At 38.8% G+C, this 19,751-nt stretch overlaps 2 protein-coding genes across 19 annotated transcripts in view; one reads left to right on the forward strand and one right to left on the reverse strand.

Annotated features, from left to right (window-relative positions):
* Positions 1–10,187, reverse strand: part of KIF20B (kinesin family member 20B) — a 72,587-nt gene extending 62,400 nt beyond the window's left edge. For 6 of the 11 annotated variants that reach the window (XM_081251611.1, XM_081251620.1, XM_081251618.1 and 3 more), the window contains exons 1-5: positions 10,033–10,187; positions 8,945–9,070; positions 6,696–6,843; positions 729–815; positions 511–627 (exon numbers count right to left, since the gene is read on the reverse strand). In XM_081251611.1, coding sequence (XP_081107737.1) covers positions 511–627; positions 729–815; positions 6,696–6,843; positions 8,945–8,997 — 405 coding nt within the window. In that variant the 5' untranslated portion in view covers positions 8,998–9,070; positions 10,033–10,187. Of the gene's footprint in view, positions 1–510; positions 628–728; positions 816–6,695; positions 6,844–8,944; positions 9,071–9,606; positions 9,803–10,027 lie in introns of those variants that run through there. The other 5 variants (XM_081251612.1, XM_081251619.1, XM_081251613.1 and 2 more) reach the window with 4 other exon arrangements.
* Positions 10,188–10,317: 130 nt separating this feature from the next.
* The window catches only part of LOC308626594 (uncharacterized protein), a 35,910-nt gene continuing 26,476 nt past the window's right edge, over positions 10,318–19,751 (forward strand). For 6 of the 8 annotated variants that reach the window (XR_014017278.1, XR_014017279.1, XM_081251845.1 and 3 more), the window contains exons 1-2: positions 10,454–10,797; positions 15,597–15,743. Coding sequence is in view for 4 of the 8 variants with exons in the window: in XM_081251845.1 (XP_081107971.1) it covers positions 10,765–10,797; positions 15,597–15,743 (180 nt within the window). In the remaining 4 variants the exon portion in view is untranslated. The other 2 variants (XR_014017276.1, XR_014017277.1) reach the window with 1 other exon arrangement.

The raw sequence follows: 19,751 nt of genomic DNA on the forward strand, positions 1-19,751 counted from the left end.
CTTTCTCTAGTTGTGGCAAGCGGGAGCCACTCTTCATCGCAGTGCGCGGGCCTTTCACTGTCGCTTCCTCTCTTGTTGCGGAGCACAGGCTCCAGACGCGCAGGCTCAATAGTTGTGGCTCACGGGCCCAGTTGCTCTGTGGCATGTGGGATCTTCCCAGACCAGGGCTCGAACCCGTGTGCCCTGCACTGGCAGGCAGATTCTCAACCACTGCGCCACCAGGGAAGCCCCCAACCAATAACTTTTCATGTAGATTTTGAAAAGGATACTACCCTCCACCAAAAAAAGATTGCAAGAACTCTACAAAGATTTTCTCACTTCCAATTATATATGTACACACCTGAAATTTGAGTCCTACCATTAAGAAAAAAATACCAGTACCTAAGATCTAAGTTTCATAAGCACAAGATGTATATAGTTCATTATATACAATTAGGTAGCAATTTAGCCCAAGCCAAGTTTCTTTTCCTGAAAAGAAAAATCTTCCATTTCACATGGGTACCTACCTACCTTGGAAAAACTGAATGTCTGTGCCATCTGCCCAGAGCTTTTCTCACTTAAGCGACCAAGGATACTTTGAGGATCCTTCAGCACAATGGTCTGTGAATCCAGAATATACACGGAGGCCTAGAACACAAATAAATAAATAAAAACTAACAATAAGTAAATTAAAACAATGGTATTTTGCCCATTTAATGGAAGTAAAACATATTAAATTCAACACAAACCTCAGACTCATGTTCTTTTTCTGACTGTGTGAATGGTCTTACACGAAGACAAACCTGGAGATAATCTTTGGATTCCAAACTGTTTGCCTTAAAAGGAGAAAATATTTAAAAAATAAAAAATATGGCTTTTCAGAGATCATCTTTCTTTAAAGTGGCTGACTGCTATAAAACAATCTGAGATATATGACTAACCCACAGCCAACATCGTCCTCAATGGTGAAAAACTGAAACCATTTCCACTAAGATCAGGAACAAGACAAGGTTGCCCACTCCCACCACTCTTATTCAACTTAGTTTTGGAAGTTTTAGCCACAGCTATCAGAGAAGAAAAGGAAATAAAAGGAATCCAAATTGGAAAAGAAGAAGTAAAGCTGTCACTGTTTGCAGATGACATGATACTATACATAGAGAATCCTAAAGATGCTACCAGAAAACTACTAGAGCTAATCAATGAATTTGGTAAAGTAGCAGGATACAAAATTAATGCACAGAAATCTCTGGCATTCCTGTACACTAATGATGAAAAATCTGAAAATGAAATCAAGAAAACACTCCCATTTACCATTGCAACAAAAAGAATAAAATATCTAGGAATAAACTTACCTAAGGAGACAAAAGACCTGTATGCAGAAAATTATAAGACACTGATGAAAGAAATCAAAGATGATACAAATAGATGGAGAGATATACCATGCTCCTGGATTGGAAGAATCAATATTGTCAAAATGACTCTACTACCCAAAGCAATCTACAGATTCAATGCAATCCCTATCAAACTACCACTGGCATTTTTCACAGAACTAGAACAAAAAGTTTCAAAATTTGTTTGGAAAAACAAAGGACCCTGAATAGCCAAAGCAATCTTGAGAACGAAAAACGGAGCTGGAGGAATCAGGATCCCTGACTTCAGACTATACTACAAAGCTACAGTAATCAAGACAGTGTGGTACTGGCACAAAAACAGAAAGATAGATCAATGGAACAGGATAGAAAGCCCAGAGATAAACCCACGCACATATGGTCAACTTATCTTTGATAAAGGAGGCAGGAATGTACAGTGGAGAAAGGACAGCCTCTTCAATAAGTGGTGCTGGGAAAACTGGACAGGGACCTGTAAAAGTATGAGATTAGATCATTCCCTAACACCATACACAAAAATAAGCTCAAAATGGATTAAAGACCTAAATGTAAGGCCAGACACTATCAAACTCTTAGAGGAAAACATAGGCAGAACACTCTGTGACATAAATCACAGCAAGATCCTTTTGGACCCACCTCCTAGAGAAATGGAAATAAAAACAAAGATAAACAAATGGGACCTAATGAAACTTCAAAGCTTTTGCACAGCAAAGGAAACCATAAACAAGACCAAAAGACAACCCTCAGAATGGGAGAAAATATTTGCAAATGAAGCAACTGACAAAGGATTAATCTCCAAAATTTATAAGCAGCTCATGCAGCTCAATAGCAAAAAAACAAACAACCCAATCCAAAAATGGGCAGAAGACTTAAATAGGCATTTCTCCAAAGAAGATATACAGACTGCCAACAAACACATGAAAGAATGCTCAATATCATTAATCATTAGAGAAATGCAAATCAAAACTACTATGAGATATCATCTCACACCAGTCAGAACGGCCATCATCAAGAAATCTAGAAACAATAAATGCTGGAGAGGGTGTGGAGAAAAGGGAACACTCTTGCACTGCTGGTGGGAATGTGAATTGGTACAGCCACTATGGAGAACAGTATGGAGGTTCCTTAAAAAACTACAAATAGAACTACCATATGACCCAGCAATCCCACTACTGGGCATATACCCTGAGAAAACCATATTTCAAAAAGAGTCATGTACCAAAATGTTCATTGCAGCTCTATTTACAGTAGCCCAGAGATGGAAACAACCTAAGTGTCCATCATCGGATGAATGGATAAAGAAGATGTGGCACATATATACAATGGAATATTACTCAGCCATAAAAGAAATGAAATTGAGCTATTTGTAATGAGGTGGATAGACCTAGAGTCTGTCATACAGAGTGAAGTAAGTCAGAAAGAGAAAGACAAGTACCGTATGCTAACACATATATATGGAATTTAAGAAAAAATAATGTCATGAAGAACCTAGGGGTAAAACAGGAATAAAGACACAGACCTACTTGAGAATGGACTTGAGGATATGGGGACGGGGAAGGGTAAGCTGTGACAAAGCGAGAGAGAGGCATGGACATATATATACTACCAAACGTAAGGTAGGTGGCTAGTGAGAAGCAGCCGCATAGCACAGGGAGATCAGCTTGTTGCTTTGTGACCTACTGGAGGGGTGGGATAGGGAGGGTGGGAGGGAGGGAGACACAAGAGGGAAGGGATATGGGAACAGATGTATATGTATGACTGATTCACTTTGTTATAAAGCAGAAAGTAATACACCAATGTGAAGCAAAAAAAACAAAAACAATACAAATAACAAGGCTCTAAGTCACTAAAACACAGAAGTGTAGAATAAATCACAAGTAACCAGAAGGTTACTGTACCTTCACTGTACCTTCTGCTCATTTTTGCTGTAAACATAAAACTGTTCTAAAAAATAGTCTGTTTAAAAACAAATAAATAAATAAATAGATTGATGACACCAAGTGTTGGTGAGGATGTGGAGAAACTCAACTCTCCTACACTGCTGCTGAGAATATAAAATGCTATTATCACTTGGGAAAAGTTTGGTAGTTTCTTAAAAATGATCCAGCCATTCCAATCCTAGGTATTTACCCAAGGGAAAAAAAATAAAGGAAATATATGTCCATATAAAGATTTGTACACAGAAGTTCCTAGAAGCTTTGTAATAGCCAGAAACTATAAACACAAATGTCCCTCAGCAAGTGAACGGATAAACAGATAAACAAATTGTAGCATATCTAAATAATGGACAATAAAAAGGAATTACCTATTGATACATACAACATGCATAAAACTCAAAATAATTATGCTTAGTAAGAAAAGAGTACATACTTTATGATTACATTTATATAAAGCTCTAGAAGTACAAACTAATGTTTGATCAGTGGTTACTTGGAGGTGTGATGGGAGGGAGGGATTGATTACAAGGAGGCACAAAGAAACTTTTAGGAGTAATGGAAATATTCACTATCTTGACTGTAGTGACAGTCTCACAAGCATATGCATTATGTCAAAACTTGTCAAAGACTATACTTCAAATATGTACAGTTTATTGTATCTTAATTTTACTTTAATAAAGCTGTTAAATATATAATTTACAATAGCATCAAATGTCATGAAATGCTTAAGAATATATTTAACAAAAGATATTGAAGGCCCCTACACTGGCCTTCAACAAAAGAAGTATAAAACATTGCTAAAACCTTAAAGACCTAAATAAATTGAGAAATATACCACAATCATGAATTAAAACTCTCCAGTATTATTACACTATCAATTCTCTCCAAACTGATTCATAGATTCAATGCAAACCCAGTCAAAAATCCCAGTAGGCTGTTTTGTAGAAACTGGTAGGTCAATTCTAAAATTTATGAATATATTTACAAAGAACCTAGAAAAGGCAAAATATTCCTAAAAAAGAAAAGCAAAGTTAGAGAATTCATACTACCTGATTTCATGTATTATTATAAACCTACAGAAATAGACAGTGAAGTATAGGCATAAGGATAAGCAAATAGGTCAGTGAAAGAGAATAATCCAGAAATAGATCCACACATAGATACCCAGCCATTTGATTATCAATAAAGACACCAAAACAATTTAATGGGGAAAAGAAAGTCTCTTCAACACATAATGTTAAAGTAACTAGATAAATGGAGGTTAAAAAAAAAAATCAACCAACCAATCAACCTGGATCCCTACATCAACTATACACAAAAACTAATTCAAGATGGATAACAAATATAACCATTAAAACAAAAGCTCTAAGCATTTCTAGAAGAAAATGTTTTAAAAAACCTTCACCACCTTGGGCAAAGATTTCTTAGGACTTACAGAAGAAATCACTGTAAAAGAAAAAAAAGTTAAATTAGACTTCTTTAAAATTAAAAACCTCTATTAATCAAGACACTATTGATCTGATAAAGGATATGTATCTACAATGCATGAAGAACTCTCACAAATCAGTAATAAGACAAACAACCTAATTTTTTTAAGTAGGGAAATTATTTGAAGAGACATTTTACAAGAGAAGGTATAGGAATAGCCAAGAAATACTTGAAAAAGTGCTCATTTTGGGAAATGCAGACTAGAACCACAACAAGGTACTACTACACACTCATAAAATTACCAAGGGTTGGCAAAGAGGTGGAAGAACTGGAACCTGCATACGTTGCTGGTGCTGGTACAGTCCCTTTGGAAAACAGTTTCAGTTTTCCTATGAAGTTAAATATGCACTTACCATGTGACCCACAATTACTCCTAAGTATCTACCCAAGAGAAATGAAAACATAAGTTCACAGAGAGGCTTGCACATAAACGTTCAGAGAAGCATTATTTATAATGGCCCCCAAATGGAAATCACTCATATGTCCATCAAACTATAAATGGATATGTGGCATATCTGTAAAATGAACTACTATTCAGCAATAAAAAGTAACAAATTACTGACACATGGTGCGTGATGGATCTCAAAAACATCGTGCTAAGTAGGGATCAGCAAATTTTTTGTGTGTAAAGAAACACTTAATATTTTAGGCTCTACAGGCTCTACAGTCTGTCACAACTACTCAACTCTGCCACTCTGTTGCAAAAGCAGACCTAGAAAATAAGTAAACCAATGAATATGACTTGTGATATTTGAATTTCATATAATTTTTACATCATGAAACATGATTTTTCTTTTGATTCTTTTTCTTCAACCATTTAAAAATATAAAAACCATTCTTAGCTCGTAAGCAATACAAAAACAGGAAATACAAAACCAGGCCATTATTTACCAACCCTTGTATTATGTGAAGGAAGGCACACACAAAAGTCTAGTAATGTATAATTCCATTTACACACCAAGAGGCATTTATCCCTTCCTCTTCTTTATGATTAAATGAGCTAAAGTAAAAGAGCCTAGCACATGATGGGTATTAAATAATTATTATCCTTTTATCTATGTTCCCTATACTCCTCTTTCCCCCTCCATCTTTCTTTATAAAATGGGTTAGTCCATCTAAGACATCGAAATTAATAATCTAATCTGTAATAAATAGAATATAAATGGATTGAAAGTAAATGTATAAGAAAAAGTCTATAAACACAGCAAACAGTGACAGTAGGTAGGGTAGTAGAAAGACTTATTTCTTAAACACTACTAAGTTAATTTTTTTTAATCTGCATTATTTTTTAAACTAAGGCCTGAAATTCCTAGGGGCATAGTGGAATATTTTACATTTCTGAGGGAACCACAGCAGTACTTGACACATGTTAAACACCACGAACTATTAGCTTGAAAAAGTTCAGTTTCAACCTTAGATCACACTATTTCTTTTGATGATGTCATATCTTAGTGAAGCTGGATTTTCCAGTGGTGGTTGTGATAAAAAGCAAGTACGACCCCAAAACAATGAAGAACAGGAAATGCAGGTGGCAGTGTCTAATTTGATTCCAAAGCTTGAGAAGTTGTGCAGCACCCAAAATGCACACATAGCCCATTAGTAAGTAACCGTGGTTATTGAAAACTAATATTTAAAAATTTCATAAGTTATTTTTTTCTCAAATGGCTACTAGGTCAGGGCATAAATAGTCATTAAGATGTCTCCACCTACTATGTGAAAAGGAACTGTTATGTATTTAGGGCACCATGAAAAAATTGCTGAGATAGAAGTTTGCCTTAAAGCTACAAAGTTTGGAAAGCTCTGCTCTAGTTGTACCTGTCCACAAGTGTGTGTGTGTGTATGTGTGTGTGTGCCCATTTGCTCTCAATCATGATAATCAACATAATACTTTTCTTATACTTACCTCAGTGCTTGAAGCAACTAAGGAAAATTCGCGAGAGAGGTCAAGCTTAATGCCATCAAAATTTATTTCCGAAGGCCTTGCAACTGGGTCAGCACTGAAAACATAAGATGGTCTAGGCACCCCATCTTGATTTACATTAGATTCCATTCTGCAAGAATAACAGTAACTTCCTTAGATAACCTTAATAAATCAGCATATAAGCTATCCATAGTTTATAAAGTCTGTTGAGTCCAGCCCACTACTTCTTGCCATGTAACTGCATTTCCAAAAGGAAAACATTAGACTATTTCATCTATAACATGATGACGCATGGAAAAGACAAAAGACAATTATTTACAGATTTAAATCAAATAATACTGGATACAGCCTACCACTACTATTCATGTGCTGCAACCTATGGGTAGATTTAGCCAAAGAGATTTCATGAGTAAAGGTAACCCATAAAGTAAGAGAGTATAAAACATTCAGACTCTGCCTGAAATCCTCTCAGAAATCAAACAGAAAGGGCGGAGTAAATTATAACCTTGTGTTATTTTAGTTATTTAGTGTCTTCTGGACAATTACTTTCAACTGAATTCTTCCAAATAATGCAAGTAAAAACTGAAATAACGTATGTGAACATATTCAAAACAGTACCTGATACATCACAGGTCTTAAAAAGTAAGGTGAACATGGAATCATTAGTAAACTATTACAACTATTACAACTAAATTAAACATCAAGTCACTAAATTTAAAGGTAAACTTAGGGGTAACCTTCACTGATAAAATATTAACATTAAAATATTTACTGAGAACCTACTAGGTGAACAATACCAGGGAGAAATGGAGAGAGCACTCTATTCTTTGAATATTATGAAATATTCAGAACAGTGACTGCCCACTAGAGTTCCTGGTTCAGGAAGGTATTTAGTAATGGGCAACCATGGGGGTTAAATAAATGAGCCAAAGATGGCCCCTGTATACTGGCCCTGCATTACTTCTTCACAGCAGGCCAAGATCATTAGTTCAAAACCCCACTGAGGTGTCAAACTCAAAGTTTTACACACCTGTTTGCTTTACATATAGCCAAAATAAGCTCATTTTTAGCCATGTAGAGCCCAACTGGTTCCCATATCCCAAGAAACTGCACCCAACCATCTGCTAGCCACAGATAAAATCTAGGACTATAAGACCCCAAGCCACTGCTACCCTTTGGAGTTCTCTGACATAGTGACTCCCTACTGAGCTACTGAGCAATATCACTTACACAGAGCTCCCTCTCCTATGACCCCCACCCCTCCCCAATTCCCTTACCCTCTTCCCCATCTAGGTGACTGGCCCTTCACTCTAGTCTCTCTGGAAAGTCTCATGCTGTGGGCAACTTCCCAAGCTCGCAAAGTGCCTGTCAAAGTGCTACCCCAGTAAAGCTCCTCGTATGTGCCACCTTGAGGTGTATCTTTTTCCTTGATCAGTCCTGAAACCCCCAAATTCAGTACAACAGGGCTGTTTTTGGTTTTGTTTTTCCTAAATTGCAAAAAGAGTTAAAGAAATTACACATTTACCTTCAACAAAACCCAGCAAACTACAAGATCACCTAATCATACAATTAAGTAAGTTTAATATCTTTATTGCTTTTTTAATTGTATAATCAGTGATGTAATCAAAAGGAGAAAATTACTTAAATGCAGTTTGATAGAGTATTTCAAACATGCAATTTATGGGTGAAAATTAAGAAAAAAGGTATCTGATAGAATAAAAAATAATCACTGATCTAGAATATGGGAGAAAAGTGTGCAAAAATATGAAAGTACTGGCTTGACATTTCATAACTCAAATTTCAGAGAAATGCCCAGGAAACTGGAAGGTAAGCCTCAATCTTTACCTTCAATTAATTTTTGGTTAAAAAAAAACATATTGACAAATCTTTTATGAAATTACTAAGTTAAAAAGAATATTGTACCTCCTTAAAAAAGTAAGGTTACAGTAGTTTGTACGTGCTCATATGTTCAGTTTTCAATGACTAAACTGCCTCTTAACAATTATAAAATTAATGAGATGTACTATCACTTCCTGTACTTTTAGTTAACTTCTACTTATGTGTGGCCTCCCTAACTAGACTAGGAACTTCTTGAGGGCAAGGACCTTGTCTTATGCTACTCTGTATCCCCTACAACAAATTCAGATTTATGTAGTGATAAAAACTCCCTGCTATAGTGGCTTAATAATAATAAATAAAATCCTCTCTGAAAAAAAAAAAATTGGTCTTACTCTTTTCTGATATTATCTTTAGCAACAGCAAGGTTCAAGACCTCCTTTCTCATTTCGGAAAGCTGTCCCCACGACTGAGAAACAGCATCTTTTATCTTCTCTACAGTGAGATTTCATGGTTGAAGACTGATGAAAAATAAAATCTGCTACTGAATGACGTTTCTGAATGCCATCCACAAAATATAGACTCAAAAAAAGTCTTCACAACTGATGAGTCCTTTACATTATTTTGCAAGCTGAAGTCTCAGGTCTCGGACATCTAATAAAAAGTACACACTGTTATGCTGCTTCGGGGTGAACATGCTACCTTGTTTTAAGAACAAAAACAAACCTGAGGTTGATCACCTTGGGGATTAAAAACAAGCTAACCTATAAGGCATGACCTTTTGTCAATTAGTCCTTCAGTAAGGAATATTAAAGAGCTGCACCAGGCAGGAATCACTGAGCCAAAAAGTAGAACGATGGGGGAAACCTCCCAAACTGGGGGATGACAGCAGTCATTGCACTCGTCACACACACCCCCTTCCGCTTAGCACTGCAAAGCCCAAGAAGGGCGAGCCCCGGGCACCGGCAGTAGCCTGTAAATAACTGCACAGACGGCCACCACAGGGCCCCCATCCCTCCCAAATAACAGCACGTCACTTGACGAGCAAACTGCTCACCTTAGGGATTCAGGACACCAGATCTGGCAATGGACGCCTGATCCTCAACACTAACGGCAGCAACAATAAAAATATTAATGATTGCAAATACTTAGTGCCTACTATACACAGGCACTTTCTAACAGGTTTACATATTATCATTTTATCTTCATAAGAGCCCGAAGAGGTAGGTTCTATTATTACCCTCTTGCAGATGAGGAAACTGGCCCAGAAAGATTAAAGACGTTGCCTTACGTCACACAGCCAATAAGCGGCGGAGACCAGATTTAAACCCTAACGCGAATACAACGGCTCAACCCCCCAGAGCGCACCCGGTGGCCCAGGCGTCTTCCTTGCTCCGCAACCCAGTTCCTGAGAGTAACCTCAGGGGTGTCCCGAGCCCCGTCGGAAGGTGCTCACACTGGCTGAGACCTTTCCTCACCTCACCTGGTACGTGCGCAGTCCCCCACCTCCTTCCGCGTACCCTCACTTGCAAACGTTGCCCCGCCGGCCCAACCTGGGAGCAGCACCACGTTATTTTCGTTTTCAAATTCAAACGGAACGCTGGGAGTGGGCGGAGCTTCCGGAAAGACGCTCCGGAGCGCCGCCGTCTAGAGCTGTGGGCTTCCCACCCGCTCCCGGGAGAAGCTTTCAAATTTGGGGGCGGGTCTCGGAATGCCGGGCGACCAATGGGCGGAAGCGGCCTCGTGAGCGGCCAGTGGGCGGAGCTTCCCTGGGGCTCTGCTTGCGGGGCTGGTTAGGGCGCTGCCTTGGGGCTGCGGTGGGTACCACCTTCTGTTGGCGGCGGCGCGGATCTCGGATTCCATCCTGGAGACAATAAGGACGTGGCGGAGGCCCCGAGGTGAGGTAGCTGCCACACTTAGCCCCGAGACTACACTAGGGACCAGCCAACGGATGGCGGGCCTTGTCCTTGCGGGCCGGAATAGGCTCCGCATCGGGAGAGTCACTTAGAATGGCCGCTGCCCGCACTCGGAGGGTCACTTTCTTCGCTGCATGATCCTACCTGTCGTCCACAGCGGCCCTCGTGGACGAGATACATTTTTCCCAGAAAAGATTTTCAAAAGCATTCTTTCTCTTTTTGTTTTTTTTGTTTTTGCCATTCTGAAAATATAGTGCAACTACCGGCGTGAGGCGCTGTACTGTGACAGTCTATCTTCCATGCATAGGCAAGGTTTTTGCAGTGCCCGAAATGTAAGTGCCAGTACATCTTATCTGCTTCTTTTAAAGTGATCCTCTTCTTTTGATGCGGTGTTATTACAGTCATATGACAAGTATTTACTACTTAGGCCATCTCTGCCTGCTGTACTTCATTTTAAAGAAAAGTAACTGCTGACGTTAATTGAGCATTTACCTTGTGCCAGTCATGGTGCTAAGCATTTAAAACTGATTGTCGTACTGATCCTGAGAACAACCCTGTGAGGTAGGTACTGTTATTATGCCCCTTTTATAGGTTTCGACGAAACTGAGTTCATATGATTAAGTAATTTGCTCAAAGGCATACAGCTATTAATGGTGGAACTGGGATTTTAAACTCAGCTGAATGACTTCAAGACCCACCCTCTCACATGTGATCTTATTTTTGACTCTTACTTTGTTAGTAGCATTTGTAGTATAGTACCTGGTTTGATGAGCTTACTGTCTTCCTTTTCTTATTCTATATTTATATTTCCCATAACCTCCCCCTTCCTTCTCTAACTTCCCACTGCCTCCTTATTCAGTTTGCCTTCTTTATCCACAAAAAAATCATATTTGTGGTGAGCCAGTTTGGAGTAGAGAAGAGGATGCGGGACCAGGAGTAAAAATGAACAGAGAAAGTAGGTGTGAAAGGGAAGAAAGGAGGGAAGATTGAATAAAACCGTGTTTTACTGTTCCGGCTGGAACTTAAGTCTTTAGGGGCCTCTGTGTCAAAGTCTCCATTTCTCCTTCAGGCACTTCTACCCCTAAATCTGCCATTCCTGCCGTACCTCATAATGCCTTTATTGCTTTTACTAGCTGTAACTGATTTCCAGCTCCAGGTGCTACATTTATTTATGTTCAACAGATATTTATTGAAAACCTTCTATGTGCCAAACACTAGGCTAGGAGTCAGTTGAAACAGTGGAGGAGAGCTAGCAAAACAAACCCTAACCCTCCAGGAGCTTATATTCTAATAATTGAGAAAAAATTGCAAAGACAAATAATTGAGAAATTACAACTGTACTGAGTGGTTTGAAAGAAATGTTTAGAGCTGTAAGACTATGTCACAGGGGAACCTGAGCAAATAATGTTTGATCTGGATCTCCAAGGGTCATTCGGCATTAACTAGGTTTAAAAAAGAGAGGAGTAAGCACTCCAGGCATAAGGAATGTAATACCAGGCACAGGGGCAGGATAAATACTATACAAAATCCAATGGATTCTCTGTCTTATTTTATTCTAGCTCCCAGAAGCATTCCACACAGTTTGTTTCATCCACACAGTTAAATGTTTCAGCCTTGAAACTTCACTTGGCCTCTGGGTCAGCAAAAGGTCATTCCCTCCTTGTTTCCTCTTAACCGTACTAGCTGTACAGCCTAGTCTCCTTTTCTGTCTCTTCTGCCTAAACTCTAAATTATGGGAATCCTCAGAGCTTGGTTTTGAGCTTCCCTTCTCCCCCACCTTTTTCTCTCCTCTACAGTATTCCTCTTGGCAAACTCATCAACTCCCATGGATTTAAATATCTTTATACTGGTAACTCCTAAATTCCTTATCCTCCCCAGACCTCTCCTCTGAACTTCAACCAAATGCAAATATCTCATTATCCACTTGCCATCTCCACTTGGATGTATAACAGACATCTCTAACTTAACATATTCAGTATGGGACCTTGATTTTTCATTCCAAAACTTAAAGCCTCTCCTCCCAAATCTCTGTCTCAGTAAATGACACCACCATGTATCTACCCAGTTACTCATGAGAAAGAATCATTTCTGAGTCCTCCTTTTCCCTCACCACTCTCATCCAGCTCATAAATGTATCTGTTGTACTTTTGTGTTGTAAGTGAAATAAATACTCCTTTCCCTTTTCATTGCTCTGACCACTGCAGCCTCCCATCTGGTCTACCTGCTTCAGGTCCTGTTCTCCATCCTTTATAGGGCAACGAAACCAATCTTAAAATGGAAATGATCATGTCAGTCCCTAGCATAAAGCCCTTCAATGAATTTTTAGAATAAAATATTTACATGGTTCAGTGAAGAAAAGGTGCAAAAGAATATACAAAGTATGCTAACTTTTGTGTAAGCAAGAAGGAGAAATGAGAGTCTACATACTTATATGTATGTATACCACACACCCATTTTTGGCCTATTTTTGAAGATAGAAATACAAAAACTATAAAACAGAAAATTAGTTGAAAATGATTATCTATAGGGGATGGGACTATTTTGCAAGGATTAGTGATGGGAGTGTGGCTCTCTGAATAAACTTCTTTTTAAAAAAAGAGGACTTCCCTGGTGGCATGGTGGTTAAGAATCCGCCTGCCAATGCAGGGGACATGAGTTCAATCCCTGGTCCGGGAAGATCCCACGTGCCGCAAAGCAGCTAAGCCCATGCACCACAACTACTGAGCCTGCGCTCTACAGCCTGCAAGCCACAACTACTGAGCCCATGTGCCACAACTACTGAAGCCCGTGTGCCTAGACCCTGTGCTCCAAAACAAGAGAAGCCACTGCATTGAGAAGCTCAAGCACTGCAACAAAGAGTAGCCCCTGCTCGCCGCAACTAGAGAAAGCCCACGTGTAGCAACGAAGACCCAATGCAGTCAAAAATAAATAAAATAAATTTTAAAAAAAGAGTTTTGCCTTTTCAAAAAATTAAATCTAAAACAATGGAAATAAAAGCAAGCCCTAAAATTTAACACAAAGAAAGAGATGAACTTACCTGTATATCAAATTGTCAGCATAGCCACACAGAGAAAAAGAACTTGTTCAATTAACTTGAGCGTAGTACTCTATATACTGGAGTTAGGAGTTCTGGAATCCAATGTAAGAGCAAAAGAAATGCAAAGAAATCAATAACTTGGTTTAGTAGGTTTGATGTTGAAAGTGGTATTGGTTTAGTAATTTTGAATCTGTTATACATGTGTTATAGGAAAAAGCAAAGGAGTAAATATATTCATGTTGTTTGGTACCAGGGTTCTCACTGTGGGAGAAGGGAAATAACAAATATGAGAGATTAATAAGGTCATTTCAAAAGGACACAGGATCTGGCCTAAAGGGGCTTCCACTAACCATGCTTAGAACAATTTGAACATCAAAAAGAATAAGAATAATGATGGTAATAGATTAAAACAGGTTTAATTTTTTAAGTCCTCTTCGTTAGGGGGGTGGATGGGGGAGAAAAGGACTAACAATGAAAAGCTCTTCTTTACACAAGAATGCCAGTTAATGAATGCAAAAAGAATAATAAAATATTCCCCATATTGCAACTCCCATTGTAAAAATTGACATAGATAAAGCTTATCAAAGAATACTAAAACAATGGATAAAGGATGCTAAACCATTGGCTAAAAGGTTGTTGGGGAGCAGGATATTAACACTATCTCAAAGAATCACCCTAGAGATTAACTCTTAATTAGGGGAAAAGGTAACTTTACAATGTAGAGATTTATTTATGAGGCATACCTTAATCAAGTGAGGACACAACATCACCAGTAATGGGACTATCTATCACCTGGTACTATTTGTGCCAGCAATGTTTAACCTGAATCTAATCACGAGGAAACAATCAGAAGGTAGAGCATCTTACAAGACAACAGACCCAGGCTCTTCAAAAATGTCAGTGTTCAGGAAAGAGAAAATCAAAAGGTGGTGGATTGCTTTAGTCAGAAGACAGCTGTTGCTAAATGAAATTCATGAATCTTGATTGGTTCATAGATTTTTTATAAAGTAACTGCAAAAAACAATTGGTGGACAATTGTGGAAATATAAATATGCACTGCAATGTAGATGATACTGAATCAGTATTAAATTTTGGACGTGTGATAATTTGTGACTATGTAGAAGCATGTCTTTGTTTTGGGAATATGTTTGCTTCAGTATTTATCAGCAAAGTGTCAGAGTGTCTGCAACTACTTACCTTCAGAAGATTTGGGGAAAAAGTAAAACAAAAACAAAATAGAAAGATGTTAGGGAGAACAAAAGAACCGAGAACAGAGAAAATAGAACCAAAAAAGCAAATGTGGCAAAAAGTTAATAAATTGTGGATCTAAATAAAGGGTATAGCGATGTACATTGTGCCACTCTTTCAACTTTTCAAAACATCTTGGAGCTTTTCTAAAATAAAAAGAAGAGGGAAAAAACTTCCCAATTCTTTACAATGGCCTACCAGGCCCTACAGGACCAGGCGCCAGCCAATCTCACTCCCCACTTTCTTACCTTTGTGTGGTGAGTTGATCTACTCTGGGTACCTCAAACACACCAGGCTGTTTCTAGCATATGTGAACCTTTGCATGGGTTCTGTCCACCTGAATTCTCTCCTCTACATTCATCATGTGGCTCACTTCTCTTCCTCCTTTACATCTCATCTATATAATATTACCTGCTTAGAGAAGACTTTGTCCATCTTATCTCAAATGACCCTCTTTTTATTTGCGGGCTCAATACCATTTTCCTACTTTTTACAACCAGCAATTATTATATTTTTTATAATAATTATTATATGTCTGGTTTTTGTTGCCATTGTTGTTCTCCCACCTCCTACAGGTAAGTTCTATGAGTACAAAAACTATTTCTCTTTGTCACTGATGTATCCTTAATGACTCCATAAATACATGGTGATCAAACAAATATTTGCTGAACAATGAACGAAGGCTGATGTGCCTGGGGTGGGTAGATACCACGGAGAGGGACGGGCCAAGGCTAGATCCCACAAGACTTAGTCAGCTCAGTTACTAATTTGGGTCCTTATTCAAATCAATGGACTGTTGTAAGCGTGCGCACTATACAATACAGTTTGCCTCTGTGTTTTGCAAAGGTTAATCTGGAGCAGAGAATAGAGGCAGCCAAGGAGAAGGCCGTTGAACCAGCTAGGAGGCTAATGCAGGCATCCCAGCAAGAGGTGACAATAACGTGGACTCGGGAGATGCCTGAGCAGCTGCAGAAGACTGGACGGACTTCAGAGGTATTTTTTTTTCCTACGTTTTCCATTTCAGCACCAGCCACTGGGTTTTCCCTTAGAAACAGAGAGCCAACTTGACTGGGAGATGCTTAAGATTTAGTCCCCATTCCAAATAATTCCCTTGAAGTGAACATTAGCATAAGATGAAAAAATTGTTAAGTTACATCAAGCCGATGGTCACAGCGTCTACTGGTAGTAATAGCTAACTTTTTATGTGCCAGATACTATTCTAAGCACTTTACACTCATTCAATCCTACATACCCTATATTTTGTTATTAGTATCCCACATTTAACTGAGGAGAAAACTGAGACATGGCACTATTGAGGAATAGTAAAGGTATCTGCTACATGGAGGTGTTAGGTTTAGTTCAGGTAATGTTTGTAAAGTACTTATAAAAGTGGCTGGCACATGTTAAATAATAATTTGTTGTATAAACAGTAAACAATGGAATTGGAATTGGAATCTGGGTAGTTTGGCTGTAGAGTCTGTGCAATTAACCACTGCATTCTACTGCCTCTTAAAGTTTGGACTGAACACCCTTGGAATTCTATTAAAAAGACTGAGTGCCTAGCTCCTGCTGCAAAGCCACCTTCAAACGCAGGACTAACATAGTTTTTCAACCCTAAAACTCGGTATGTATTGATTACAAAGGTTTGAAGAACAGGTTCAATGAACATTTATCGAGCACCCATTAAGCAGCAGGTATCTCTACCCTTAAGACGTCTTCAGTTTAGAGCAAGCCTTTCTCAGTCTGAGATTTCAAGAGTTAATCCCTAATTCCCTAAGGCACCCACTGTATGTAATGCATTAATTTCACTCTTGTGTCTCTAGAACTGTATTACTTCTGTACCATCCTGAGAAAATTGAAAAAATAGTTACACAAATAATTCTTTTATGTCCTGTGGTTTCTGTGGGGAACTCCATGCACAGTTTCAAAACAGTATGACAAATGTTATGGTAGAAGTGTACAAGGAGTAATAGCTGCAGAATGAGTATGATTTAAGAGTGACACCTCTGAAGTTAGGCAGATTTGAGTTTGAATATAAGCTCAGCCACTTACAGGAAGTGACCTCTGGAAAGATATTTAACTTCTTAAAGTCCTATAAAGGTGTGACGATTAAAATAGCATTTGTGAGTTATTTAGTAAAGTCCTGACACATCATGTGTTTCATCATGGTGGTTATTTTTATTAAGTCTGCTTATTAAGTCAAGTTCATGAATGTCTGTCTAGGACCACTATAGCCCTGACACCTAGAACAGTGCCTTGCATATAACAGCCATTGAATAAATATTTTTTGTATTTAATTAATAAATGGCATCCAGCAAGGATGAAATGGCTAAAATGAACGAATGGGATTTGCCAGTGAATTGCAGAGGGAAGCCCTTCCAGGCAATGAAAACATATGAGGCAATGAGAAAAAAGACAAGAGCATACAAAAGTTTACAAAAACTGTAAGTACATAGTTCAGTAAAACTGTGAGTATAGCGTAAGTGGATAATGTTAGGAGATGAAAAAAGTAGGTGGGACCTAGAGCATGAAGAGCCCTGTATAACTGCTAAAAAGAGTTGAACTACTACAGTTTATAGGGCATAGGAGGCTGTGCCCAGCAGAGACATGGAGGGAAAAGTGGAGGAAGAGAAGCAGCAGAAAGAATTAGGTCTATAATATCTCAGTCTCATGATCTGGGAGTCAAGATATGAAGGGACAAGACATAGAAGTTTATTATTTATAGGTGCAAAGGAAACCAGTAGAGGCAGAAAAATAACCATAATTCTCTTGGCTAAATGCTTCTCTGTCATTGTAGGAAGTAAATAGATAATATCTATAATTGATACATGAAGAAATAACATTAGGAGCATGCTATATTCAAAGATATGTCAAAAGAACCAAAAGTAAATTATAAGGCTGATTGCTTCTGGGAAGCAGGGCTGGAGTTATGGGCAGAGGAAGCTCTTCGTTATAAACTCTTTAAATTTGTAGTAAACATTTTCTAATGTAATGTGTCAGAGCAAAGACACATTTCTTTATTAAGCACTTACTCTGTGTCAGCTGTAAGACCCCATCATCTTAGTGAAGGAGGCTCCCCACTCCTGAGTCTGCAGAGGTTGCATCTTTTGCCATCTTTCTAAAACATGCTAAACTACTATGTGCCTGAGAGCTTCTGCACTTTCTGTTCCCTCTATCTGTTCCTTCCAAATGTCTCTGCATGACTAAGTCCTCCTCATTATTCAGTGTTACCCTCCCCAAAGAGGCTGTCTTTGCCCACCCTCCCTGCAGTTGCTCTCTTCACCCTCCAACCAGTCACTTTCTATCCAATTGGCCTCTTTTACTTTCTTCATGACACTTACAGTAACTGAAATTACCTTATTTATCTGTTTACACTATGTCTTCCCCCACCACAGTGCAAGCTTATGAGACAGAGACCTCATCCATCTTGTTTACTATGTCCCTAGTACCTAGGACAGTGCCTGGCACATAGTAGGTGCTCAATAAATATTCATTAGGTATTCAATAAAATTTTATTAATTGGATGTATAGATGAATTAGTACAGTGCATTTTCCTATATGCCATCTCATTTAGGCTTAAGACCCTAATACTTCTCCAGTATAAATATATACATGTAAATATATATACACACACACATACACCAGAGATGGGTTTCCCAGTCCAGACTTCCAAGTGCCAAAACTGTGGCTTCTCTTTCTTCTTCATTTTCAATGGCCTCTGGTGGTGAAGGATCTCACACTATTTTGAAAAGATGTTTTGTGTCCTGTTAACAAGGGTAAAATTAACAGCAGTTCACATCGGAGGCTATCAAAGTTGTAGGACACAGGTGGACATCCTTCACCTGGATGAGCTAAGAGGCCGAGTGCAGGTGCTGTGATGACCTGACAGTAGCACCTGTGGCCCTTATGCTCACTTGAATGGTGGGGATGGGCTGCAGTCACTGGCCTGCCTTCCACATAGCTCTCCAGGGTTGGCCAGCAACCATCTCACATGGGCTCCCTCCCAACTCTGCCCTTTTGTGGAAGTCAGTCAATTGAATATTAAATGTCTCTTTCTCTTTGAATCCCTGATCTAACAGTCTCAGTCGTCCACAAGTCAACATGGGTGCATGTAACTACACGGAAGTGTGGGGCAAGAAAGAAAAACACAGCACTAATATTTCAGGACCTTTTCTCACTGCAAATATGAAAAACCACAACATTCTGTTACCAAAATGGAAATATTTAAAACCAAAATAGTACTATTTATACATCATATCTTGCATTGTTTTATAAATAGCACAAGGAGGTGCTAGTGGACCTCACATACATTTTTTTTTTTTTTGCTGTACGCGGGCCTCTCACTGTTGTGGCCTCTCCCGTTGTGGAGCACAGGCTCCGGACGTGCAGGCTCAGCGGCCATGGCTCAAGGGCCCAGCCGCTCCGCGGCATGTGGGATCCTCCCGGACCAGGGCACGAACCCGTGTCCCCTGCATCGGCAGGCGGACTCTCAACCACTGCGCCACCAGGGAAGCCCCACATACATATTTTTTAACACAATTATAGCCTTTCTGGTCAACTTTTCTATTCTAAAGACTTCTGTTTCTGATGAGCTATTTTAAGATTCTAGCTTCCTCAAAAGGAGGAAGCAGGATCCTGCCAATATCATCTTTTTATTTTAGAAAATATTATCTTTATTATATGCTTTTCAGATTTCAATTACTAGGGAGAATAGTTTGATTACTTTTTGGTTGAGGGAAGCCAATGAATTACTGTAATGAATTGATACATAATGAGACCAATTTTAGTAAATCCCTCAAAACATACAATCTTTGCTCTATGCCAACAGGGCCTTAGTGATACTGGGAGGGAAGAAGGGAAATGAGAAAGGGGAAAAAGAGGAAATGCATATTTGGATACTTTTTGTTTTCAGTCATCTAAAAGAATATTTTGAGTGTTTAGTCACAGAGTTATAGAATATTAGAGACGTAAGGGGGCCTGCAAATGATGTGGTTCAACTTT

This window comes from Mesoplodon bidens, assembly GCF_964165515.1.
Source record: "Mesoplodon bidens genome assembly, chromosome: 1".
NCBI classification, from domain to species: domain Eukaryota; kingdom Metazoa; phylum Chordata; class Mammalia; order Artiodactyla; family Ziphiidae; genus Mesoplodon; species Mesoplodon bidens.